The sequence below is a fragment of the Bombus pascuorum genome, chromosome 5, assembly GCF_905332965.1.
Source record: "Bombus pascuorum chromosome 5, iyBomPasc1.1, whole genome shotgun sequence".
Classification (NCBI taxonomy): domain Eukaryota; kingdom Metazoa; phylum Arthropoda; class Insecta; order Hymenoptera; family Apidae; genus Bombus; species Bombus pascuorum.
Window position 1 is genome coordinate 11,116,297 of NC_083492.1, and position 26,908 is coordinate 11,143,204.

At 28.3% G+C, this 26,908-nt stretch overlaps 4 protein-coding genes and 2 pseudogenes across 9 annotated transcripts; 4 read left to right on the forward strand and 2 right to left on the reverse strand.

Moving 5' to 3' along the window:
* The first annotated feature begins 842 nt into the window (after positions 1-842).
* Positions 843-1,679, forward strand: LOC132907081 (pre-mRNA-splicing factor CWC22 homolog; annotated as a pseudogene).
* LOC132907082 (pre-mRNA-splicing factor CWC22 homolog) lies at positions 1,573-2,687 on the forward strand (annotated as a pseudogene).
* A 250-nt stretch (positions 2,688-2,937) lies between these two features.
* On the forward strand, positions 2,938-12,377 carry LOC132907323 (ski oncogene). The gene is made up of 3 exons (XM_060960294.1): positions 2,938-6,144; positions 6,387-6,616; positions 6,691-12,377. The coding sequence occupies exons 1-3, from the start codon at positions 5,065-5,067 to the stop codon at positions 7,496-7,498; spliced, it is 2,118 nt and encodes a 705-aa protein (XP_060816277.1). The 5' UTR covers positions 2,938-5,064; the 3' UTR covers positions 7,499-12,377.
* A 673-nt stretch (positions 12,378-13,050) lies between these two features.
* Positions 13,051-16,574, forward strand: LOC132907324 (SH3 domain-containing protein Dlish). 4 transcript variants are annotated; one of them, XR_009658147.1, is made up of 6 exons: positions 13,051-13,578; positions 14,348-14,583; positions 14,794-15,168; positions 15,306-15,573; positions 15,781-16,187; positions 16,285-16,574. XR_009658147.1 is itself a non-coding variant. In XM_060960295.1 (5 exons), the coding sequence occupies exons 1-5, from the start codon at positions 13,530-13,532 to the stop codon at positions 16,053-16,055; spliced, it is 1,203 nt and encodes a 400-aa protein (XP_060816278.1). In that variant the 5' UTR covers positions 13,051-13,529; the 3' UTR covers positions 16,056-16,574. The 4 variants fall into 4 exon arrangements, 1 of the variants encoding a protein (XP_060816278.1); XR_009658148.1 differs by having other exon boundaries at positions 16,301-16,574; XR_009658149.1 differs by having other exon boundaries at positions 16,306-16,574.
* Positions 16,253-19,897, reverse strand: LOC132907083 (uncharacterized). The gene is made up of 5 exons (XM_060959826.1): positions 19,887-19,897; positions 18,241-18,578; positions 17,158-17,815; positions 16,558-16,780; positions 16,253-16,462 (listed from the first exon to the last, which is right to left on the reverse strand). Exons 1-5 carry the CDS (start codon positions 19,895-19,897, stop codon positions 16,274-16,276), a joined length of 1,419 nt encoding a protein of 472 aa, XP_060815809.1. The 3' UTR covers positions 16,253-16,273.
* Positions 19,898-21,008: 1,111 nt separating this feature from the next.
* Positions 21,009-25,114, reverse strand: LOC132906724 (uncharacterized protein PF3D7_1120600-like). 3 transcript variants are annotated; one of them, XM_060959172.1, is made up of 8 exons: positions 24,815-25,114; positions 24,622-24,738; positions 23,954-24,016; positions 23,630-23,767; positions 23,406-23,567; positions 22,963-23,260; positions 22,706-22,869; positions 21,009-22,622 (listed from the first exon to the last, which is right to left on the reverse strand). In XM_060959172.1, exons 2-8 carry the CDS (start codon positions 24,697-24,699, stop codon positions 21,441-21,443), a joined length of 2,085 nt encoding a protein of 694 aa, XP_060815155.1. In that variant the 5' UTR covers positions 24,700-24,738; positions 24,815-25,114; the 3' UTR covers positions 21,009-21,440. The 3 variants fall into 3 exon arrangements, with proteins under 3 accessions (XP_060815155.1, XP_060815154.1, XP_060815156.1); XM_060959171.1 differs by having other exon boundaries at positions 24,622-24,744; XM_060959173.1 differs by lacking the exon at positions 24,622-24,738.
* Positions 25,115-26,908: the final 1,794 nt, after the last annotated feature.

Below are 26,908 nucleotides of genomic sequence, written 5' to 3' on the forward strand. Positions count from 1 at the left end.
TATAACAACGCTGTATTGAAATATTATATACTTTTATTTTAAAATTGTATGATATATATAGTACTTGTACTTATATCTTACATGTTATTATTTAATTTTATTACAATATCTTATATATCAATATCGTATATATGAGTTATATAATAATTACAATTTATAATTTATTAATACATCTTTCGTAATTTGTATCACCAATCTATTTGCACAAGAAATTAAAAATCTTTGCTATTAGTACTTTATATTCTTCTTATTAACTTGGGATACGATAGGTAATTGTAAGAATTTTAAGGCGTGGTGAATTTCTGCAGTTATCTTCAATAACATTGCAAAAATATATAATTACATAGTAATTAAGAAATTTGTTAATAACTGCTATTTTGTTAGAAAACAAATTTATACTTTTTCATACATATCATTTATAATTTCTTAAATAAATAAATATATATATATTTCTATCCTATGATTATTATGCCTTTTAAATAGATTCAGTTATAATCTATTTTATGAAACTATATTATACAATATTACATTTTACAAAATACTTTTTATGGATAGTGGGAATACTCTTTAATTATAAAACTTCCATTTATATATAATAATAATGTTAATGGTTTCATATCAGTATATGCATATATTAAGAAATCGCCCGTCTTTTGAGTCGAAAAAATTCAAGATGGAAAAGAAGAAAAGGTGTCGCTCTGTGAAACAGACGGAGATAAATATAGTATCTCTGTCTTTGTCTGAAACATTCACAGTATCTATGAATACATACATACGTGTTACGCTTGCGCAGAACGGGACCTGTTTCTTGCCCTTCATCTTGATTTTTTTCAACTCAAAAGATGGACGGTTTGTCAGTACTTTCAGTATAGAATTGTCTAGATTTGTTTATGCGTCCGTACAATCATCAAATCCAGTGTTACATGTATATCAGTGAGGAAAACAAAAATTCATAGGGAGGAAAACAAAAATGATAAGAAATAAAAAAGAAAAAATGAAATTACAGATAAAGAAACAAGTGCTTCGGACGAAGCAAGGCAAGATCGGATAGTTGAACTGTTAACATCAAGAACAGGTGGTGCTTGTATACCACCAGCAAAGTTATGAATAATATAAATTGAGATCATTGATAAATCAGGAAATCCATGCATAGGAAGTCCTAAAGAAATCTATACATGTTTACATTAATAAAGTTAATGTCAGTAATATGGGACTTATAATTCAAGAACTTCAAAGAAAACATTGTTAGAGGTAGAGGTTTGCTCGCTAAGTCTATTGTATAAGCTCAAGCAATATCATCAATGTTTACATCCATTTATGCAGCCCTCGACACAATCATTAATTCTAAATTCTCAAATATAGGACACTTAATATTGAAATGTCTAATAATACAGTTTAAATATGCTTTCAGGAAGATTGACAAACTTCTCTGTATATCTTCTGGGATATTTATAGCACATTTGCTAAATCAAAGAGTAGCGCTGAGTGAGAGTAACAATGAGATTGTGGCTTTACAAATTTTGGTTTTCTTACTGAGAACTGGTGGATGACATAGTAAAGGTGAGATGGTAAATAGAATGGCTGATAGATGACTCGCTTGAAATACCAATTGAATTTCTGAGAAAATGTGATATGAAATTAATTGAAACTTCTAGAAAGGCTATCAAAGCTGTATTATAAATGTCAGAAAATATATTATATGAAGGACAAATAGATAAACAAATTCGATACCTAATTGAAGTTATATTTCAAGTTTGAAAAGATAAATTTAAGGATCATGGAGCAGCTTGATCTTGTAGAAGAAGAGAATCGATTTACTTATTTAATAACATTAGATGAAACAACAGATTCTCAAGATATATTAAATATATTCGTTTGATGCAGAATATATTAATAATGAAGATAGATGTAAAGAATTAAGTAGAAAAATATTAAATCCAGATGTCAGTGATTCAGAGAGTAAAGAAGAAAATGACAAGAAAGAAAGTTCTGATGAAAATAGTAGTACTGCTATGGTGGAAAGGAAAGAAGATATAATAGTAGATAACACAGAGACAAATGTAACTGTATTTAAAAGAACCATATGTTTAATAATACATACATCATTTGATTTTGAAGAGTATGCACACAAATTAATGAAAATGCAACTAAAACCTGGTCAAGGAACTGAAGTATATCATATATTCTTAGAATGTTGTGCAGAAATGAAAACATATGAAACATTCTCTAGATTGTTGACTAATCAGTTTTGTGCCATAAAATATGTCACATTGTTTACGTTCAACTTTTTAAAGATTTATATCATATAGTACTATTTAGATACAAATAAATTATGTAATATATCAAAATTTTTTGCTCATTTACTATTTACTAATTCTATATTGTAGGAAGTTTTTTGTTATATAAAATTAATCAAAGACATTACAAGTTCCAATAGGACATTTATCAAAATTTTGTTTCAAGAACTTCCTGTGTACATGGGACTACTGAAATTTCATCAATATGTGAAAGACATTATGTTAAAACATGTATTTGATGGATTGTTTTTCATAAAACACTAGTTTCACAAGAAATTCTTTTTTTGTCCATTGATTTGGTTAGTCTCACAGACAATCTAAAGAAACATTTAAAATTTTATCCAAAATCTACCATAAAAATTTATAAATAAATATAAAAAATATTTTTTTTGTGAAGTTTTTAACTGACCTTAAGAAAACTTAGCATCGTGTAAAATCTAGCTCTTAAAATTGTTACAAACTGTTTCAAGATAACCTATTAATACTAAAATTTCCTATAAACTAATTCTAAGAAATTATTTTCTATAACAATATTTTGTTTCTTAAAATATTATAATTTTGTCCCAAGATTCGCTTTTACACAAGCTAGAGGGATTATAATATTTATACCATAATATTATATAATATTCGTACAAAATTTCCTTTTATGTCATTCGTACAGATTTACCTAAAAAGTATTATTTATAATATAAATTTACGTTATTAACAAGAATATTAAGATTTTGTATTTAAAGTAAGCTATTACCGACACAATGAAGGTGTGGTGTGTGCGACGCGTGTTAAGTTCGCCCTGACAATGAACGCGGAATAAATGCACTTCTATCCATGTGACCATGTGGGTGTATCAGCATGTAGCCTATTTTGACGGGGGAATCACGTGATTAAATACTTAGCCGTCGCCACCCCGCCACCGCGACTGTGAGCAGACCGACACTATGCCACAACCACAACCCATAGATACGCGGCTCAACCATTCCGCATCCTTCGGAAGCAAGCACGGCTAACCGAGGCTCATCTTTAACGTGCATATATATATATATATATATACACACACACACACACATACGTATACATCATACATTCAATAGATACGAAAGCACGATAGAGACGAAACTGCTAACGTGGTAGGTAGTGGTTAGACACACAGAGAGCGCGGTAGGAGGCCAAGCGCTGGCTTGGTGTTCAGAAGCGGTGTTAACAAGGGCTACAGTGAACTTCGCTCGACGACATGATATTCGCGAGGCTCGTGTACAGTCTACGATAATCGTTTGTACCCAAACTAAAATAACCATGAGTGTTCAACACGATCATACACATATACAAAACTATTATATACTATATACGTACATAAAATTATGTATTATACATACACATAATTAAGAGTACAATGCTCTGTATGGTTACAAAGCTGCACAATAATATACATCTTTTATAAGTGCTATCTTCTCGTGTTTACATACTCGTACAGTTAGAGTGTACATGTGTAGATGTGTGCGTGCGTGCGCGCGCGCGTGGATTTGTGTGTGAGAGAGAGAGAAAAAAGAAGCAAGGTGGAGTATTTGTATCGCAAAAACGACGTTCCATGGGTGAGTGGGGAGGAGAATACAGTCTTGTCATAAGAAGTGCCAGTCTAAACAGTAATATCCAGACGAACTAATATCATGTGTAGACTGTGAATGATTCTTTCTCTTGTCTGTGTATAATCGATGTATGTATTACGTTGATAATTGACGTACGATGTCATAAAGAATAATGCGTGTCTTTTCGAGTAGTCGGTATCTCGGTGCGATCGATATTACTCGGTCGCGATGTACCGAGTCGATTTATTCTCCAAGAGTGTCACTCGTCCTGGTGATTATGTTCATCGATCGAACGTATCGTCGATATAATTACTGCAACAAATAGCATTAACGAGAATATTTAATTGGTTGTGTCGGTGGTGGTCATACGGTAACGACCGAGAGTGGTCAGTGTAAAGTGTAGAGTGACAGTGGCGACGACGGTGGCGGTGATTGCGACGGCGGCGGCAGCGACAGTGGTGGTAGAAATAGCTGTGGCGGTGGCGGTCGAATGGCGGTCGCGATCGCGATAGCTACTATAGGTGACGGTGGATACGATAATATCGCGGACGGTGACGATAGAAACGAACGCCAGTGATAACCAAGCTCGCGACACAATGCGCGTACATCGCTCCAGAGAACGTAAAACTGATATGAAAATAACGTAAAACATGGGAAAATATGCAAATGAAATCAGCGAGAGGTAGAAACGGAGCGAGTTGCGAAGAATAATTTCATCGATAGTGTATTCCAGTAGTGTATTGGTAATAAATGGAAAATTAAACGAGAACAAAACATTATACAGATTATACGTATATTGGTAGTGGAACGTACTGAAGGATTGAAAGAGAATTATCATGTACATGGAGGTTCCGTTGCGATGGACAATAGACTGCGGATAATATAATATTACAAGGGGAGAAGACACATGAACGGGTTAAGCTTGTTCCCGAGTGAGAAACAGAAGCAATGAAGATGGAATACAAGATGAACACTTTGTATCTTTAACCGAATGTTAAGCTTTTCCGTATAATGAGGAACGAGAGCTAATACGTCGAATTAAGTATTCGGAGAGTGAACGTATATATTGTGGGTGTAAATACGCCTATATTATGAGTCGTACAAAATAGCGTGGTATGTCACGAGTCTCGGGAATTTCGTGTGAGCCTGTTTTATCTTCTGCAATTCTTTTCACGTAGATACGAATAATGGAGACGTTATTGCCGGGGAATACGAACAGTCAATCGTATAGCCCGCAGCTGAAGACCGTGTTGAAGACATATCAGTTATCCGCTGTGAAAAGTTTACAGGGTCCGAGCTCAGCCCTGCTTGGTATGGACTGCAAAAGTTTACTGCAGGAACAACCTTGTTACTCTCCCAACCGATCGAATAGTTGCGTTATCGACTCCGAACAGATCTCCAAAGACACTGAAAAGGACAATAATTCGTCGGTGACGCCTATTGGCCCTTGCAAAGTTCGCAGAACTGATCAACCACTCGAAGATTCTGACGAAGACCCGCAATTGGAACGATCGAAAAATATCTGTGAAAAGAGAGAATTGGAGTTTCAGATACCCATTTTAACAGCTCCAGACCAAAGTTGTTCTGAAAGATGTGAGACGATCTTGGAGGGCGAGAGAATATCGTGTTTTGTTGTAGGGGGCGAAAGGAGGTTATGTTTACCACAAATATTAAACACTGTTTTGCAAGAATTTTCTCTTCATCAGATTAATCAAGTTTGTGATGAGTTGCAAATCTATTGTTCACGATGTACCAGAGATCAGTTGGAAGAACTTAAGCATTCAGGAATCTTACCACGCAATGCTCCTTCCTGTGGCCTTATCACTCAAACAGATGCAGAGAGGCTTGTCAGTGCTTTACTACTACGGACAGAGTCGTGCGATCCCTCTCAGATTGGTAACCAAGATAACATCGACAAGAAAGGATGTACTAAAAATGACAACGATGAAGAATCCATTGTCAAGTTTAAGGTGTATCATGAGTGTTTTGGAAAATGTAAAGGCATCTTTGATGCGAGTTTATTTGAGTCAGATGATTCAGTGTGCATAGAGTGTATCGAATGTGGCTGCCAATTCTCACCTCAACGTTTTGTCAGACATGCTCATAGATCTCTTGAAAATCGTACATGTCATTGGGGCTTTGATTCAGCAAATTGGCGGTCATATTTGTTGCTTTCACGAGATCAAGAACATTATAATAAGTCACTTACTTTGTTTCGAGAATTGAAGGAAAAACATCTCACATTGGGTTCCAAGCGAAAATCAGAGGTACTGTATTCCCATATTGTTTTCATAAAAATACTAATTTATTATAATACTAAATACTAAATACTAAATTATTTTATAAATAATATAATAGAGAGGAAGAATGATATTATACTATATTCACAAAATATCTAATTTTACATGAAAGAGATTTAAATGTCAATTAATATTACGATTTCATGATACTGCTTATATATCAAAAAATAAACAGAATGGAAAGAAGAAAATAAAGAACACTTTTACAGTTGCGGCATGATTCAGAAAAAATAAAACGAATTAGGAAGGATATAGGAAGAGAAGATTGTCCAGGAATTTATAATGGAAATGGCTTAGGCATGTATCATCCTGTATCTCAGGTAGCCAATGCAACTGATCCATATCTACAAATGTCATGGGCAGTCTTTGAATTAGCAGCTAGAGGAGCATCAGCTTTTAGACCATGGAATACTACAAATACTTGCAAGCATAAGGATAAGTAAGTATATTAAATGAATACAGTTAAGACAATTTGAGATGTCTTATAACATGCTCCTAATTTTTCATAAACAGTTCATCATTGGTGCCTGCGTATCTCAGTCGTGGTCCACCTGTACTACAACATCCAGAGCACGTGGTTCCTCTCTCTGAATGCAAACGTTTTGAACCACACTTTCAACCAAATGTAGCCTTAGCACCTATACCTGCACCATCAGTGCCTGTAGTACTTCCACCATCTGCTCACCACCAACGACGACATCATCATGATCATAAACGTTATAACCATCACACATCGAGTTCTAACGAGAAGAAAGAAGCTTCGTCGGATAATGTAAAATCTGAGAAAATATCCCCTAGTTCTGGATCTAGTATTGGTGTATATTCTGCATTCCCTTCTTACACACCTGGAAGCAATCAAAAAGAACTGCCTCAAAAAACTAAACACGAAATGGGTGAAGAAGAAGAAAGTAGTGCTGCTGTAACATCGTCTACGATAAATATAGAACCACCTATGGCTGAAATTGGAACCTCTTCACTGGAAAGTGATTCTGATTCAGAAGGAACGGCAGCGATAGATTTGGAGGAAAGGTTATTAGCTTTGGAAGCACCACAAGATGTTTTGGAAATGGCGCGACGCATAGTTTTAGAAAATGCACAATTACGACGTCATCGACGTTCGGATGCACGTGAAATATTAAGATTACGTAATCAATTGCAAATGCAGCAAATACAATCATCTAATGATGGTGATAAAAAGGAGGAACCAACAAACGCAGCGAGTGCAGCAGATAGTACAGAAGGTAGTGAAGAAACGGAAGCTTTATTACCATCAAATAATAAAGAGTCTGAACCTGTTGTTCTAGCTGTTAGTAAAGAATAAAATCAGTGATTAGAGTTTTTTAAATTATTTAATACAAAATTGCTCAGCAATTTTTTGCAACGCTCATCTTTTATTGGATAAGCATGCATTAAATTTAGTACTAGTTATAATAATGATAATGATGAATTCTAAATAAATAAAAACTGTTTAGGTTATGTGATAAATAGAGAGCCTTTAACATTATAACCATTAATTTGAAATTTTTATTGTAACCATACTTTGATTATGTCGATTTTAATTAAAATCGAATGTAGATATTGTAATATAGAGAAGAAGTAACATAAGTTAACCAAAATTTACCATGCCATTTAATATAATAATACTTAATAGCCTTTTTAACATGTTTCGTGCCGAGTGGGGCGTATAAGCCCCACGCCAAACTTCCTGTCCAAGGCATTTGGGATTTTAGTGGAATAAATGTTCAATCATGTGTTTGTTAAAACAATTCCACAAATTAAAAAATAAAACAAAAATTAAATTTATTGCTTTGATCTCTAATACGTCATAAACAATACACCCCTTTCTTGATAATTATGTTGTTTTCACTATTATTAATATTAAAATATTTAAAAAATTTAAGGCATAAGCAAAACTATTAATCGCAATAACGTGGGGCGTATATGTCTGACGCGGCCTGAATGGAAAGTAACAAAAAATCAGTCCGGCACGGAACGTGTTAAATAGATTTCCTGTGCATATTAAATATGCCGCAAGATTTTTATGATCATTCGTTTAATTGTAAAATTAAACAGTGGTCAGAAAATAAGAGATTAGATTGCTTTCCATTTACTTTTTTATAGTCATGATTGCATAATGTAAATATGATTCAAGTACCATAGATGTATGTTTATATTGATAATATTATCATGCAAAATATTGCTAAAGTACAAAAAATCTTTAGGTGCTATATTATTATATTAGGAATGTTCTCAGCAAAAATCTAGGTGTATTTCAGCAGGTCGTATTACACCAGAATATCAGAAATCTCGATTATGTTCTAGTTATCGTTTTTATAGCGCGAAACAATAATAAAATTATATTTTTCGCTAGTAATCTTCATATTTGAGTGATTATAAATAAAATAAGTTAATTATTTATACATTTCAAAATTATAAAATTATTATTCAAGCGATATAAATCGAGAAAATTTAATTTATATAAAAAAATTATTAACTTTTTGTATGTTTAGTTATTCTTGTATTATAAAAAAATTTAATTCCAATTATGAACAGTTGGATAAAGGATTGAAATGAATATTATTTTATAAAAAATGCGTAAAATCGTGTTATGTATATTTTCTCTCTCTCTCTCTCTCTCTCTCTCTCTCTCTCTCTCTATCTATCTATCTATCTATCTATCTATCTATCTATCTATCTATCTATCTATCTTTTGATATCGATATTTATTTGTGACATTGTATCTACATATCATTTTAGTTATATGTAAAATTAAAAGAATTTGACCCTGTGGGTTTTAAAACATTAAATGTGATTTATTACAAATATTTTTACACGATCAAAAATTAATTTGTATAGAGATAATACAATCAATATTTATAGAGAATTCTGAAACGAAATTACAAGCACAACTGATTCTTATTCAATGTTATTTTCATTTTTATTTGCTATAATAGCATGTACATGCAATAATAGAAGCAACACATTTTTTCCAAGTATCCTTGCAAAACCAACACTGATTTAGAGATGCATATATACCTAGAAATACACACTAGATATCTAAGAATAAAAGAATACGCGAATATAAAAATATAAAGGTATACATCTTTATATAATATATATCTTTATATTTGTATATATTATCACCATATATTTCTTCTTAATCTTATTAATTTAAATATTTGCGTATTCCTTTATTTTCTTAAATCTTTTGTTACTGTTTTATTTGTTCCATTTCACAATATGTAAAGTGAAGCATAATTTAAACCTAAATTTAAACTGAAATTTTGAAAATTCAGTGTACTCTTATTAAATTATAACAATATGAATTTCTCTTTTCTTTTAAAGTGCTAGTTAAATATTTTAAATGTGTAAAATATTTTAAAAATTAAACATGTATTAGAAAGGTTGTTTTATAAGCTTTAAAAGCTTTTTGTATCAGGTACATATTAGAACAATATGATATAAATCTTACACATATTTACATATGATATAGCAAAGGAAACAGTAATTATATATTTGTGTATTTGAAATATACATATACACATATTTCGAGACTGCTTCGGAGATCTCTTATCACGTACATTTTTCTAATGTAACAAGAGTGCCAGTAATTCTTGTATCATATTAAAGCACAACGCATTAAGAAATTTCCATTTTCAATTTTATTATTCATAAAAAAACACTCGCTTTTTAAATCTAAGTAAATCATGAATTTTCAAAGCAATCTGTTAGAGAAAGGAAAAAATTGATAAAAGTGTATAAATACAATTGATAACGTAGGATAAATGCATTCATAATTATACTCCATATAACATTTGATCAATATATATATATATATATATATGACATGTATGTTACATCGTATTGTTGTAATAATATAAGCATCCCACCTAAGGTGAACAGTGTAATAATTTATGATTTTCATACACTCGGTTTATTATAGAATAACTAGAATATTGTGGTAAATAGTACATGTATGAATCGCATAGGAAGGTCGGTTTTTTTGCATATATCTGAGATCTGCGTATAAAAATTTCGATAAAAGAATCATGTAACTGCCATGACTAAAGATGTATTTTAATTTCGAATGGGTGATGTATTTTAAGTTAAAAATGGGAAGTTTACAAATAAATACATAATATGCGACGCCTGACTTTATTAACATTTATGCACGAAAACGCGTTAATGTGGATTTCGTTCGTTCGAATAGATATTATCCTGCCAGTCGGCTCTTGAATTAATTAAGGTGATTTATAAAAAGTAAAACGAGATGTTATTAAGTGTTTCGTAAATAAGAAATATCGTTATTGTTATAATACATTTAGTTCAATTTGAAAAAACGAGAAGACATAATCGCGTGCGCGAGTGAATAGTAATTGTAGTATAATTATTGCATTATTATACGCATACGATCGATATTGTGCATAATATTGTATTCAATATGCGTATATTAATACATTAATATTAAAAAACTCGTTCGATTCTCATTTCAAATGCTAGGCTATAATAGAATTCCGTGCTCATGTTAGATGTAGATATGAAATACCAATCGAACGAGTTTCCCATTGTTTTCTCTTTATATATCCATGAATCCAGGATTCAAGAAAATAAACTATTGAGCGATAGATAAAGCGTTCATTATGCTAAATATTCAGATGCAATAAAACATTATTATTCGATGCAATTTATTTCATAAAATTAAACGACCTTATACGTTATAATTATAAGATAGAATATGCGTAAAATATTGCTTTATGATCGAATTTAGTAATAATAACTAGTGTGTTTATTGATCCTTGTTAACATATATAAATAGTGTGCACACTCTTTTGAGGATAATAGAACGTTTTATTTCAGACTGACTTCGAATTTGTTTTGTCGGTGAAACAAACAACAAATAGAAGCTATCGGCTATGTTAATTGACTAGTAATATGGAAACCATTTGTATTTACCGGGGACGTGGTATGTATGTATATTATGCTAGTAAAATGTGCTGAGATTCTTGCGTGAATTATCATGCACGCTATCAATAGTTTATTTTCTTAACTTACACTTACTCTTCGATAGATGGCATAATAGAGTTAGACGTACAGAAGCCCATGAAAGTATTTCAACACTTATCAAAGAAAACTTTTACGTATATATATACGTAATATATATATTGTATGTATTATATAAAACATTTAAAAATTGCAGTAGCGTTGTAATGAGACATTACTATCATCTTGGTCAAATTTGAAACTAATCTGAAAATGTATATACAAGTTACAAGATATTTATTGCGAACATATATTTAATAAAAAATTAATATACAGCATGAGAGAGAGAGAGAGAGAGAGAAAGAGTGAATAACCGTTTGAATATATAATAAATGTTAAAAATTGCACTACATATTTTGTATCTTCTATGTACATTTTCTAATATATTTCAAACTACTAATATACTCATGGTAACTGGATCTCATCACAATGTTAACGAAATATCAAAATGTCTTGTATCACGCACACAATATATTCATAAAAGTTTCTTATAAGTGTTCGAATATTTTCATAAGCAACTGTAAATGTGTTTCGTACACTACATAATTAACGAATACTCATAAGAAATTAAATACATAAAAGAAGTGCAATATGAAAGTACAAAATTTGATGTTTTATTTGAATTTTGTATATTTTACAACAAAAAAGATGAAAAAGTGACAAATGAAATATGTGGATGGCTTCTCCGATATTCTAAATTTTTTTAAAATATATAAGACTTTCGAAAATGTTTTACTATCAGAATCTTTACTATATGTAAGGCCATGTCTCTGATAACGTACTTATATAGTGTTGAACTTTTGAATAATACTATCTAACTATAAAAAAAAAAAAAAAATAATGAAAGCGGTTTAGAACAATTTAACGTTATACAATTTTCTAATCACTTTAAACATTATCTTGAATTTTTGTATGATCGAATTTCTATATTCGAACGACGAATTCCATATTCTTATGAGTCGATATTTAACGATGGATATATGAAATATAGCTCCAGTATTGATCTGATTTTTGGCATAATTGTAGGGTAAATGTATATATAATTATTTTCCAAAAAAATACTCATTGTTGAATGTATATGAGGGGAAATTGTTATAGATAAGGCTATTATCGTCATTTATATTAATTGAGATAATAAACGACGTTTCGATTAAATAAGATTTTTTTCATGTTATTGCTTCGATTTCTTTTCATTAAACTTAACTAAATATTTATATTATAATAATTTATCTAGAAATAGAATCACAATTTATTTTCACGAGTATTTTATTTTGATTATGTAGTAAAGGTATTTTTGTTTCTCATATATATAAATTTGAAAATTATTAAACATTTTTATTTTATTTATTTATTGACTTAAAAAATTCAGTATTACATATTATTTAATCTATATAATTTTTGTATCAAATTTGTTATATACATATATACTCACATATCAATATATATTCATTAACCAAAAATAATTTAAAGTATTACTCTTTATAAATCTTCTTTTTATATTTTTAAATTACTGCAAAAGTTGAATACCAGGTATATATTATTTAAGTTCTTGACGAATTATATTATAAACCAGAATATTCGTAATTAATTGTAATTATACAATCATTTATTATAAAATTTATATATAAAAAAAATTTTTATATTTCAGTTGGAACGTACATGGCACCGTAAGTTTACAATAATAAGCTATCTATATGATCGTATAAATAATTGTATGTATTATATTAATCTTAAATGCGTTTATCGAATAACATCTTTATGTATTCATAATATGTGCATAATTTAAAATAAGCAATAACTTTTATACTTGTACGTTCAAACTGTACTATTAAAAATACCAATATTTAAAAAATAACGACCTATCAATAAAATGGGATAACGAATTTTCTCATTTATAAGAAACCTTCTTTCGAAAGATGCATATTTTGAACAATATAAATAAACATTTGTTTGACATGTTATACAATAGTATATTTGCTGAAGCGCCGTCTACCTGTTGCATTCACGACTATAAATATCTAAATTTCAGTTTCATCTTCATCTAAAATCCTTCAGGAGAACGAAGGAGTAATTGTGTTTCTGGTTCGAGATTTTACCGTTATACCCACGATTATACCTTTATATCGTATTCGTACTAATAAGTACTAAAATGTTTGAAATACCGATATAATTTTTAAGATGTAAGAAGAGCGGATTATTTTTACTAAAATGTTTAATATATTTGCCCCTGTTATGTTTTACCTCAGTAATACCTTGTATTGAACGATTCATGTTCTGGAAATATAATTTTGTCTGAACTTTAAAAAAGCAGAATGGCTTTTTTGTGCCCGGTTCGCATACGTCGAGGAAAGAAAAAGAAACGTGAGTAATAAAATATCAAATAATTTTGTAAAGATATTTTTTCAATCTTATTTTCTATTAAAAATGTAATATATAAAATACACTGTATGTATACATATATGAGCTGTTACATATATTTATTAAAATTGCGTCTATATATAATTACTTTTCATTGTTTATAATAATTAAATATTTATTGAGCGGAAAGAAAATATTTAAGTTTGAAATTTTACTGAAAATGTGGTTAAAATTTTCTTATATACATTGAACAATAAGAATATATCAAATAAGAATATTGAGATTTAACAAGTTTATTATTGAAGTTCATAGTCATTTTTAAATATATTATTATTATCTTAAGTAATGAACACATAATAGTCTATTTATATATAATATATGTTATGTGCTATTCTATATCCCAAAATTCTTTTAGATTCTTATATCCTTATAAACTATTTATTGGGTTGTAATATAAATTTATCCTGTTTTTATGTATATTATATAATAAATGAGTTACTTAACTCCGTTAACTACTTTGAATTACAGGATCAAATATGTTACATATTATATATATAAAATAATCTTCACATATAAATAAAAAAGCAAATTAATGAAATGCCAATTTTTACATTGTATACCTCCTTAATGTCATATAACTTTCATTTGAAACATCTTTTTATATAACAAAACAAATTTATTTTAGTGTAATTCAGAGTGACAAAGTTAGCTAACTTACTGTGAATATGAAGGAGGAAATATAACAGTAAAAATTTTGAACTTTATATTACAGCAGGAGTACATAATTTTAATTTGGAGAAGGATTGCGCTGGTGGTGGCAGTACCGGACTTGGTTTAGGGACAAAAGTACCACTGCCTCCTGGTCGTATAACAGGAAGTGCTAGTATTGAGACATTGGTCCGAGTAGGTATAGAAAAAGAAAATGGTCTGTCACCAGATAGTAAGATGGTTATTGTTCATGATTTTACACCATGTGTTGACGATGAACTCCAAGTAAAACGAGGCCAGGTTAGCAATTCTTATAATGTGTCTTTATATATGTGAACAACGTTGTTCTTCACTATGTCTGTTATTTGTTTACTTCATGTCTTCTAACTTCATGTTTTTATATTTGTTTTGTGTTCATAAATATTGTTATTTATAATATTTGTTATTAACTTTAATTTTATCCTTACATATTTATTTGTGTTATTTTGTTTTATGTTTTGCATGTTTTAGGTTGTAAATGTTTTATATAGAGAAAATGATTGGGTATATGTAATAGCAGCTGATACACGTATGGAAGGTTTTGTTCCGCATTCGTATTGTGCACCTTATACGTCTCAGCTTGCTGAATTAACACTTGCTACTCTTATGAATAATGTGAAAAAGAAATTACCAAGATCTAATGAGACTGATTGTGATTTTGCTGGTACAGGTCGTTCACAAACTGTAGATACGCAACAAACTGACACAGGATCAGCATCAGACTGTGAAAGTTATGCTCGTAATGTCACCACTGCTGATTTGAATGTTAATCGATCTAACATCACACAATCTCAAAATTCTATTCAGACTATATCCTCTCAGCCAGATGTACATCCTTTCTTTAAGGTATATATACAAAACTTTTAAATTTATATATTATGAATACTGCATAAGAAAATAACTTGTATAGTTTGTATAATCTTTAGAATTTACTAATTTTCAGAAAGATACATAATATTTTATTTGTATAATGCATGTTACAGGATCCATCAGCTGGGAGATATATTGTACTTTATACTTTCGTAGCTAGAGATGAAAATGATGTTAGTGTAGAAAGAGGTGAATTTGTAACTGTACTCAATCGAGATGATCCTGACTGGTTTTGGGTACTTAGACATTGTGATGGTAATGAAGGATTTGTACCATCTGGATTTGTATATCCAGGACATGTTCTCCATTCATATGCAACAACTACTACAACTACCACTACTACTACAGTAGCTACAACATCTACAGAAACACATGGTTTAGGTTGGTCTTTGCCCTTTTTTATGAAAATTAACATTAATAAAACACGAAAAAATTTAAGTTCAGATTTATTTATAGTTTACAATTTTAAATATATATACATGAAAGAAGTTTATGTTAATTTCAATGTTATTTAATAATATTCAGAATTTTCATTTGTATATTCTTAACAATTTAATTAATTCCAATCTTTTATTATGTTATTTTAAGGAAAAGGAAATAACAATATGTCAGGAAATGAGTCATTGCAGCAAAAAGGTTTGCGAGATTTTCGAGATGAAACAAATGGCACAGAATTAGTTGTACTTTATGATTATAAGGCGCAGGCGCCAGATGATTTATCTGTGAGAAGAGCTGATTGGATATATGCAGATTTAGGAAATCAAACTGTAGATGGTTGGTTATGGGCATATGCGCCTAAAACTCGAAAATATGGATTTATTCCAAAAGCGTATGCACGGCCTCCTGCTATGACGAGTTTATAACATATTAGACATACTTTCTTATCTTTTTGCATTTTATACATGTATTCAAATAATAATATACTATTACATAGTATTACACTCCAAATGATATTCAACAATTTGGATAGACATCAAAGATACAATTTTCTCTGTGTAAGTATTATCATTAATAATGTTAATGGGGGAGGGGGGGATAAATTGGAATTTAATTATATATATACATAAATTTTGTAATATATTTAATGTACAGTAACATTAACATTAAGTGTAGCACAATCTGATGTAATGTGACTGAGGAGACCTTCATGCAGAACTATACAATCACCTGTTGAATAAATGTCTTGAGGACATTGTGCTGTTCTTAATGAGTTCACTGGACCTGTGTATGTTAGGCAACGTAAGCCTTCATTATCAATCTTGTCTACAGCCTGTTGTGGAAGTAGTCGATATGCATATCACTTATCATGTACATAGGTATTAATCGTTTATTCAACTGAACTTTTTTATCAATCATATAATATACCTGAATACTACATAAAAGTTTGTTTGTTGTATTTCCAATATCCAGCCCAGCAACCCAAGCGATTATTATATTTTTTTCATGAAAATCTTTTTTTTTATTAATTTTCTCGTTAGATATATATTGGTCTGTACAATGTAGCCGAGCGGCCAACACTGATAATGGTAAACGATTTCGATATTTTGGGTTGATTTGACTACCATTAAATAATTTTGCAATAGGTTCTCTTGGTATAAAGATTTAATGTTAATCAAATGCATTACTTAAATATTTGAAATTCTCCTTAATACATCTGTATGTCAAAAGTCTTTTCTTTACTATTAAGAATAAAAAAATAATTAAACAACTTTCAAAACATATTTTGTAGTATCATTCCAATATAAATACAATAAAGCCATATGTATCAGTAGATATATCTCACAAATTGTTACATAATCATAATACTTATTGTTCCAAAGGCAAACTTTTTCTAAATTATTTTTTTTATATTGTTAATAGTAATGATTTTTAAACATACAAATACTTGATATTCTTTTCTACATAAATAAAAAATTTTCATTTTTGTGTAACAATAACAATTTAAATATATTTGTTTATACTCACGAAAGTTTGCCAGAAACTAAAAGAAGAGCCAGGCACCGACTAGTATTGGAAGATAAGGCACTAAAACTGACGATGAGTGTACTTTTGATACCTGGCTCTACATTCAGGATAGGTACCTCTGGATGATCAAAGATGAAATGATGCGTCAATGCTGAGAAAGCTACATTTATAGCACAATCAATTCGTGGGCACCGGATCGGTCTACGAGAACATTCTGCGGTAATTTGTCCGTTGACTTTTGCTTCTAACATATATGATTCTACATTTCTTCTTTTAAGTAAGTTACAATAACTTTGTCGCTGTTTTTCTTTATCACAATTTCTACTTCGTTCTCTGCTCGTATTATTTTGGTTTCTAACTTGTTCATAATCAGAAGTATCTTCAAAATCATTATGGTAATATGTTAATATATTTCTATCAAAATTTTGTAGCATATGAGAGTAATTCTGATTCCAAGATTTAGCATATAATTGTTCAATATTAATAGGATCGCACTGCCGTAATCGTTGATGATGTTTTGAGTAATAGTCTGATTGCTGTTGTGAAATTTGCATCTGTTTCATATGTGTATGTGTGGAATTCAAGCTGATATTGCTTTCTTGCAATAAATTCATGTTTGATTGCTGGCACTGTGTATAACAAGGAATGCAGTCAGGATCTGGAATATATAGTTGCAATTTTAGAAAGTTAATTTGTTGTATTAATTCATTAGATGAAATACAAAAATAATGTGAAAATATACAACTTTTTATGAAATATGGAACTTCAGTTACAAATTTTTTATATGGTTTATTGTTAATAATATAATTTTAGTTTTTACAAATTGTTTCATATTCTACCATTTTATTGAAGGTTTAAGAAGATAGAATAAAAATTATATATACTATAATTATACTAGAATTGTTAAATTATTAAATCTCCAATAAGATGAAGTAGAATGCTTTGCAGAAAAACTAAAATTATTATATTCTTAATTATATTGCTAACAATAAACCGTACTACTTTTAATAATATTTATCATTAGTTTATTTTTATTTTTAACAATTACTGAAATATTAATTTTAAAAAATTATGTTAAATAACCTGATTGCAGTGCAAAATGTTGAATACAACGTTGACATAAAGTATGCTCATTAGAACAAGGAACATTCTGACTAACATTAGAATTTATATTTTCAAGACAAACAGCACAGAATCCAAGTATCGTGTTTTCTAGCTCGCCGTCTTCTTTCCTGTCTTCTTCGCAATTTAGTTCTTTTTCTTTCACGGTTAGGATTCTAAAATTTTTGTTTTCTTGTATCCTCTTTCCGTCATTCTGTTCTTTTAGTTCTTCACGCTGAAAGAATTCTTTCATGCTACTGTTACATTTAACCAAATTGTAAATTATTACTTTTAAAATCAAAAAACAATTCAAAATATACTTTCTTCATTTAATATTTTGTATTCCATTCTATTGTAGATTGAACCAAATGTAAGTTCTAACCAGATCAAATTTAAGTTCGCGCAATTATTTTTTAAGTTACAATTATATAAAAAATCTAAATATAATCCATAAAAGTAAGTTTTAATTAAAATTGATTTCTCATTTATTTAAATAAATGTTTCGTAATTTTATTCAAATTACTAACCACATATGTAAAATATATTTTTATAAGAAATGGTGTATTTAAAATAAGTAAAAAAATTTCTCGTAAATTTAAGATATAAATTAGTTTCTTCTTTGGAAGAGAATTCTAGTGGTGAAAAATTAAAATGAAATTCAATCTATTTATTCACAATTTCGAATCTGGCTTCCCTTGAATACTAAATCACGTGCCTCGTTCTGATTCTTTATCAAATTGCAGTTTGCTTTATTAGCTCGCTGATTTTCTTTCTCCATCTTTTTCTTTGGATTAAGTCAGCTCGTGTATCACTTTGAATGATACTTTTTCAATTTTGTATATCGTGTTTCGTCGTAGCTCGCTTTCTTTACTACAAAATGTTATGAATATTATTATAACTTTTGCTAATTTAATTCATGCATTTTTTCTTTATTGTTCTTCAAAAATAAATGTATATAATCATCGTAAGATTAATTTGAAAAAGTTATGGGAAAATACAAATATATATATTTTTATTCTATACAAAGTTATAATTTCCAAAATTTCAGTATGAAAAATGTAACTATATACGTAATTAACCGCTGAATATTTTTTACTTAATATTAGTTATAAAATTATAATTTTTATAAAATTAAAAAAAAATAGTACTTTGATTTCAATTTTTTTATAAACATTACAAATTTTTTATTTGTATTTTTATTTTATATGTATTATATTTATTATATTTTACTTATTATGTTTTTATTTATACGTGAAAAGACAAATGAGAAAAGAAAATTTAAATTTTATACATATTATATATGTAATATTTATAAAATAACAATAAGAGATTTTCACAGTGAAAAAGTCAGATAATTACCAAATTTCAAAGTATTGCTAAGTATATAATCAATATTGTATTATTAATTCCAGGAAAATTCTTCAATTTTCTTGACTTCCATAAATTCATGAACAATTTCAATATTTCCAATATTTTCGAATAAATGAATAATTTAAACGTGTATATAAAATGTTCGTTAATGAATATTTTTGTTTTCCGTTCGCTGCAATTTACTATTTAAAAACGTTTTACGTACATTGATGATGTAAACTTCGATACGTATGATTTGCCGATTAGATTTGAAAAACCATTTTGACATCTATCTCCTTTGTCACTTCTCGAAACCTTCAAATATTTGACTACCCTTTGAAGATTAGAAATATATTTAACGATGTTAATGAGTATTATTGTGTTTTCTATTTATATTATCGTATTTGTAGATCTTTATTTAAAATTTTATCTATCTCATTTTTTCAAATTCTCATCGAAAAGATAATTTAATAATTACCAAAAATTTATGCCAATTATTTTATTTACGTCGACCCTAATAATATTATTTATAATATAAGCACAAATTTATATAATATAATCATCAAAAAATTAAATATTAATGTTAAAATTGGTATATTTATATGTAACGCAAAAGTTATATATATATATATATATATATATATGTAAATATACAAGATTGAAAATCTTACAAAACGAAAATCCTACTAAAATATAAAATAAAAAATTAAAAAATAAAAATTATATTCTCAGTTCAGGAAATGGTACCATACATAGCTTAAGTAAAAAAGCACTACAGGCCAATACAATTTTTATTATTTAAATTTAGAAATCTGTATACAATATTTACATAAAAGAATAAAAATGAATTTCTATTAAATCATACATGACAAATCAACGTTTTTAATGGTATTCGTAAGTTTTGCATTTAATTATTAAAATCAGTAAGAAACTGCAAACTTTTAATATAAAGGAAATAAATGTAAATTAATTTGATTAATTTCAAATAATTTTATAATAATTATATTATTCTAAAATTATGCTGTACAAGAAAGAGTTTTTAATAAATTATACAGCACCAAGGAAGATTGCCTAAAATCTTAATTTGAAAACGAAAATTATTATACAATTATACAAATTAAAAAGGAAATAAGAAGTCTGTATAATAAATATAAATTCTATATAACAAAATTAATTTTAAAATTTTTGCTGATAAAAATTACACATTTTTTACATACGTGTTTAGATACAATTTTAATTGATTACATTCTTATAAAAATTGATATCACTTTTCCTACATAGCAACAAAATATTTTTCAATTTGAATCATAAATATACAATTTTCTATAACATGAAAATTCTGCAATAAACATACAGAATTGAGAAAAGCAATATATATAATTAATACAATGCGCTAGCAATAAACCATAATGAAAAATAATTTAATGAATAATTGAACATAAGTATAAACTATGTACTTGTTACAAAATGTTATCATAAAGATACAAATTTCTTGACGTAATGTCTTTTCATAAATATATAGATTTTTAAAGTCCAAATTAAGTTGCTATATTTGATATGCATGAGATTTGCATACATTTTGCACTAATATAATGTTATTTTTATGTAATTATTTTTTATAAATTTCTTTTTTGATAAATAATTCATATTTATTTCTATTTTATAGCACTTGTCAAACAAAATTTATGCAATCAATATTATTGAACTTTTGTATATGACTCAAAGTAAAAAATAGTACAATTCCATTTATGAAATTATGTTTAAACTTATTTAAAAAATTATAAAATTTATAATATATCACATTTCTTTCACTTGATTGTAATTTTTATTCTTTATCTTGTAGACTTAAAAAAAAAACTATCTTTCAAGTTTGCCAACTTTTCTGTGCTTAAGGTTTTTGTATTATTTAAACGTAAGTCACCTGATAGTACGAAATTCCGGTTTTCACCTAAATTAGTCATACTAAAACTTTTAGTTTTACTATTGATCAAGGAATTACCTTCCTTAAATAATGACAATAATGGTAATTCATTAACACTTAATTGCTCTTCTTTTGGTTTTGGAACAGATTGATTACAATCAGTTGAAGTTCTATTCAAAGACTTTTCACTTGATAAATTTACAATCGATTTTACTTCTATTGGCGATAAGCTGGCACTAACAGATAAGAAATGTGTAGAATTAGATCTAAACTTCGGTTGTAAATTTATCCTGTTAAAGTCATTAAATTGTGCATCATGGACTTTTTTTGCGGTATTTAGGCCATTATCATTAGCTTCTTTTATTTTCAACGTATTATTATATTCTAAATTTGTAACATTATCAAATTTGAGATTCTCACGATCAGTCTTATGATCTATAATATCATCTAAACTTTGTTGTTTTTCCATGGAATTGGTATCGAGATTTAAAGATAAATTAATATCGCTGCTACTTTGAGCTTTGTTATTACTAAAACCAAAATTGAAAACGTTATTTGGCACATATTTTGCTATACATTGACGTATACTCATTTCTGTAAATTTCGAGCTGAAACTAAGTATATTTGTTTTTATAGGAGTATTATTTAACGATTTCGATACACAATTCTTTAAATTACTTTTATGTTTGTTTAACATTACTGAATCAATAACTTCACTTTTTACTGAATTTGGTTCTTCAAAATGTTTCGTTAAACGCGTATTTACAAATGAATTTTTCAACATTTGAAAATCATTTAATAATTTTTTTGATTGACTTAAATTTTGCATGAAATGATCTGTATCTTGCAAAAGATTATAATTTAATTCTTGTATGAAATTATTTGATTTTGCATTTTCCTCGTTATAGAAATGTAAATCAGACATACTTTCGGTTTTACTATCATGATCAAGCACGGAATTGTTAACAGATAAATTATTCAAATTTTCTATGTTAGCTCCTAGTTCAAACTCCCATTGAGAAGATATTGCTTCGCTTCCATCAACCGATCTTTTCCCAAGATTTTCAGTATCTTCTTGTAATTGATAATCATTCTGTAATACAAGAAACAATCAAGAATTGATGTTTATCGGTGCACAAATTTTTATAACAAAAACATAATAAAGTATTTACTCACATCATAATCTTGTATTCTATTATATTTCTTTAGCCGATTATTCATGAAATCCTTTATTTTATTGCCATTTAATTGGTTAAATTCTACATCATAGTTTGAATTCTTTTGTGGACTAACTAATTCTGCACCAACGCCTGGTTCTCTGGGTCCATTAGCTATAAAATCTGTAAATGCGATTTAAAAGATATAATTAACATAAAGTTAAAAAATATAACTATAAAGAATTATTGATCAAAATAATATGAAGTAGTATATACCATAATCTCGACGCTGTTGATGTATTTGATTACTAATTTCTTCCAACCTACGGAGACTTGTGGCATAATTAGTCTTTGCATCTTGTATTGCTTTTTGTAAACATTCGACTCGTTCTTTTTGAGTTGCTAACATTTGATCACACTGTGCTTTGACTTCGAAATATGGTCGCGCTTTTATTATGGAACGACGATGTTTTTCCTCTAGTTGTAACAATCTTTTCTCAGCATTATGAAACAATACTGCCCTTCTGTAATGTTCTCTACCACATTCTGCTTTTTGATTTTCAGCGTCCATAACCTAAGTCATAATATAATCAAAATTAACTGAACTAAACTTTAATTTTTGTTTTTTCTTCATCATATTCATATGTACATATTTCAACATAATCACCACCATTTCTTTTTACTATATAGTTTAATGTTTATTAATTTGTCATATTTACTTTAAGCGTTGCATGATTTAGCATATCCTGCCATGCTTGATCAAAATTCCATTCATGTTGATGTGACATGAATCTACTTTCAGCTAATGCTACAGTTTCTTTTGCCGCCACATGAATTTCACTTGCTCTTTGGAATAGTTGAGCTTGTTGTTGACATTTTATCTGTATCAAATTTTGTTCATTTATATCTCAAAATTTAATAAATATTTTAATTATGGTCTCACCTGAGCTTGACGTGCCACTTCAAGTGCTTCATAATAACACCTTGCTTTTTCAACGCAACTATTTCCTACTTTACTTAATATTTCCTTTAATCTTTTGGTAGTTTCAGATAATAGTTGCCTAAAAGCAGTGTGAGCTTCCTGAACAATAAATATTATATATCATTAAGAATTAAACATTATTTAAAAAGAAAACTAATACATTTATATACAAATTGAACATCATAAATGTTATGCAAAATCATTTAATCCATATCCTAATATAGCTTATACACAAAGTACAAAAAGCTTTTAACTTCATTGTCTGAAAGAATTAATAATACTTACATCCAATTCAGTTTCAAGTTTATTTATATCATCTGTTGCATCGTTCAAATTCTCTAATTCAATCTGAAAATTCAAAATGATTTATACTGAATAATTTTATGGCACTTATTTTTTAATGACAATTTCTATATGCTATATATAATTTTGTCTAATATGCAATATATTAGTATTTTGTATTTTCAATGTTATAAAAAATTATAACTGGATTTAATATATTCTTTGAGATATTGTTTTTTATATATAGTTATATTTCATGTAAGTATTTCTAATTATTTTAATTATTATATAATTTTTATTCTTTTTATTCCTTACTGGCTGATATTTTTACTATTAGAAAGATTTTAATATTTATAATTACAAATTTCCTATTTAATAAAATGCTGAATTCCAGCAGACAATTTTTACATTTGATAAATTATAGATCAAATAATAATTTTAATTTGTATAAATTACTATTTACAAATTATTCGTTAAAATAATAATAATTATTATTATAATAAAGACAATTATTATTGTTATATTAATTAATAACATTAAGGAAATAAAAATAATTACATGTTATACATTGTTTGCAATTATACCTTGCAGATATTATATATTAAACAACTATTTTAAGAACATTATCAAAATAATGATCTACAATTAAATAACTACTATTAGATATGTACATTTATTATTTGACAAAAGTTGAGAATGAAAATGAAGTGAAAGCAAAGTGGAACATGGTACCAGGCTGTATTAGGCATTACGTTTGCATTTAGTAATCATTTATTTACGCATATAACCTATAACTTTAAACAAATATATATTTATTGGCATAAGCAAAACAAATGGAAAAATTATTTTTATAAAGATAATTACCTGTATTCGAGGATCTAAGGCTCCATCAACATTATCCGTAACATCCATCCTTTAATTTTTGGCATTTAAATGATTTAACTCGTCATTGTGGAATTCAACTCAATTATTCCGAGTTTATATGAATATACATAATTGTATAAATTGTAAATGGTTTTCATAATAGTCGGCATGTAAAATTATTTGTTGTCTTCCAAACTTTGAAAAAATACACTGTCAAGCAATTATGCGTAACATTAAAGAGACTTCTAAAGAATGATAAACCGAACTACGTATGTAGGATAGTATTATGTATATAAGTACTACTTACTACTAGTGAGTACGGTCGCTTTCATTAACTACATAATTCAATGTGTTGCGAAAAGACTCACGGTATCGAACGCTAATAAACAATAAAAGTTGATTTTATATCGAAAGAATTGTTTTTATGATCAATGTTAATTAGATATGTTTTATTTGGTGAATGCTGTAAGATCTCTAAGTCTTAAGATCGGAATCTTTTCTAAAACATCCTGTATATTACTTCCATTTACATGAAAATTTTTTAATTGTAAAATTGTAATATTTAGATATAATTATTGTTGGAAAAAATATGTATATTCACAAAAATTTTTGTTAGAAAAGTACTAACCAGTTGTACATATAGTCAATAGAATACTAAAATATGATTCTTGATGATTACAAAAATTATGTTTGTGTAATAACAGCTTGTGCTAGTTCTAAAACAGTTTCTGATAAATCTGTCGTCTGCTATTAACTATAGGAATACCCACAGTAAAATTATGTGGTTTTCAAACTATATTGGCAACAATATGAACCACGGTTATATAAACAGGTCTCGACACTCGCTAGGGAAAACCGTCCGAAAATTGAGTCATGACTAGTCGTGAGAAATCAACATGGAAGATAGCAAAGTTAGTGTTCTTGCCAGACAGACAGAGATGAGTAGAGTGTCTGTCTCTCTCTCTGAGACATTCATAGCATGTTACGCCAGTAAAGAAATGAAAATACTCACGACACTGTTCTGGTTGTTCTACAATGCAGGAGCTGCATCACGCGGCCAAGTGTGGAAGTTGTTCTATCCTAGTATATATAAGAACCTATTTAGTTCTATCATAAACGAGCTATAATCGATATGGTGTCACGCTACAAAAGCCTACTTCATTGTACGGTTCTACTTTTCTATCTGAGATAGATAATAGCAATTATTAAATATAGTTCCTTCTATACTATCTATTTATTTTATATATTTTTTATTAGTTTACCATATATTATATCTGCTTCCGAATATACCGTTCTGCTTCAAATTATACCGTATTTGGTCTCATTTTATTTAGAAAAATATAACAAATATGTTAGTAAAAGTTTCATTCATTACTATGGTTGATCGTTCGAGATTGGTTGGCATTTACACGTGACATATTTTTATACAATATAATGTATATGAACAATATATATGTATTAAATGGTTTTTAGAGATATATTTCTTACTATATACACTGTTCTTTTTAATTAAGATATGATATTATTGTTTTAAAATGATTAAAACGAATCAAATAATCAGCTTTTTTGCGAAAACTTATGGAACTTTTATCAACATATTTCTTACACTTTTGTAAGTAAAATAACACCAAATACGATATAAAGTGTATTATAACTAGTTTATAATCTTATATTATTTAAACAATGAAAATACATGTGTAATATAATGAAGAAAGTGTTATCAAATGATGGCGTCATAATCAACAAATTCTATTACTTGCCGCTTTTTAAAAATTCAAAATAATATAACATTTTGAATTTTCAATAGCTGTTTTTGTAACATATTTACTCGCACCTGCAATAATCTCAAAGAACCAAACAGAGCAGATCCCTAATTTTATAGGATATTGTATATGCTAACTTTGGCTTCAGCACTTGGCCGCATGGTGCAGCACTAGTTCGGGAACAACCAGGTCTATTAGTGTGAGCATTCTCATTTTCTCTCTGACCGCAGTTCCATCAGTATGATCGATAACCGCGCTTTCTTTAATCTTCATAAATAAAATTATATGATTACCATGATTATTATTACTTATTACATAATATAATAGAATT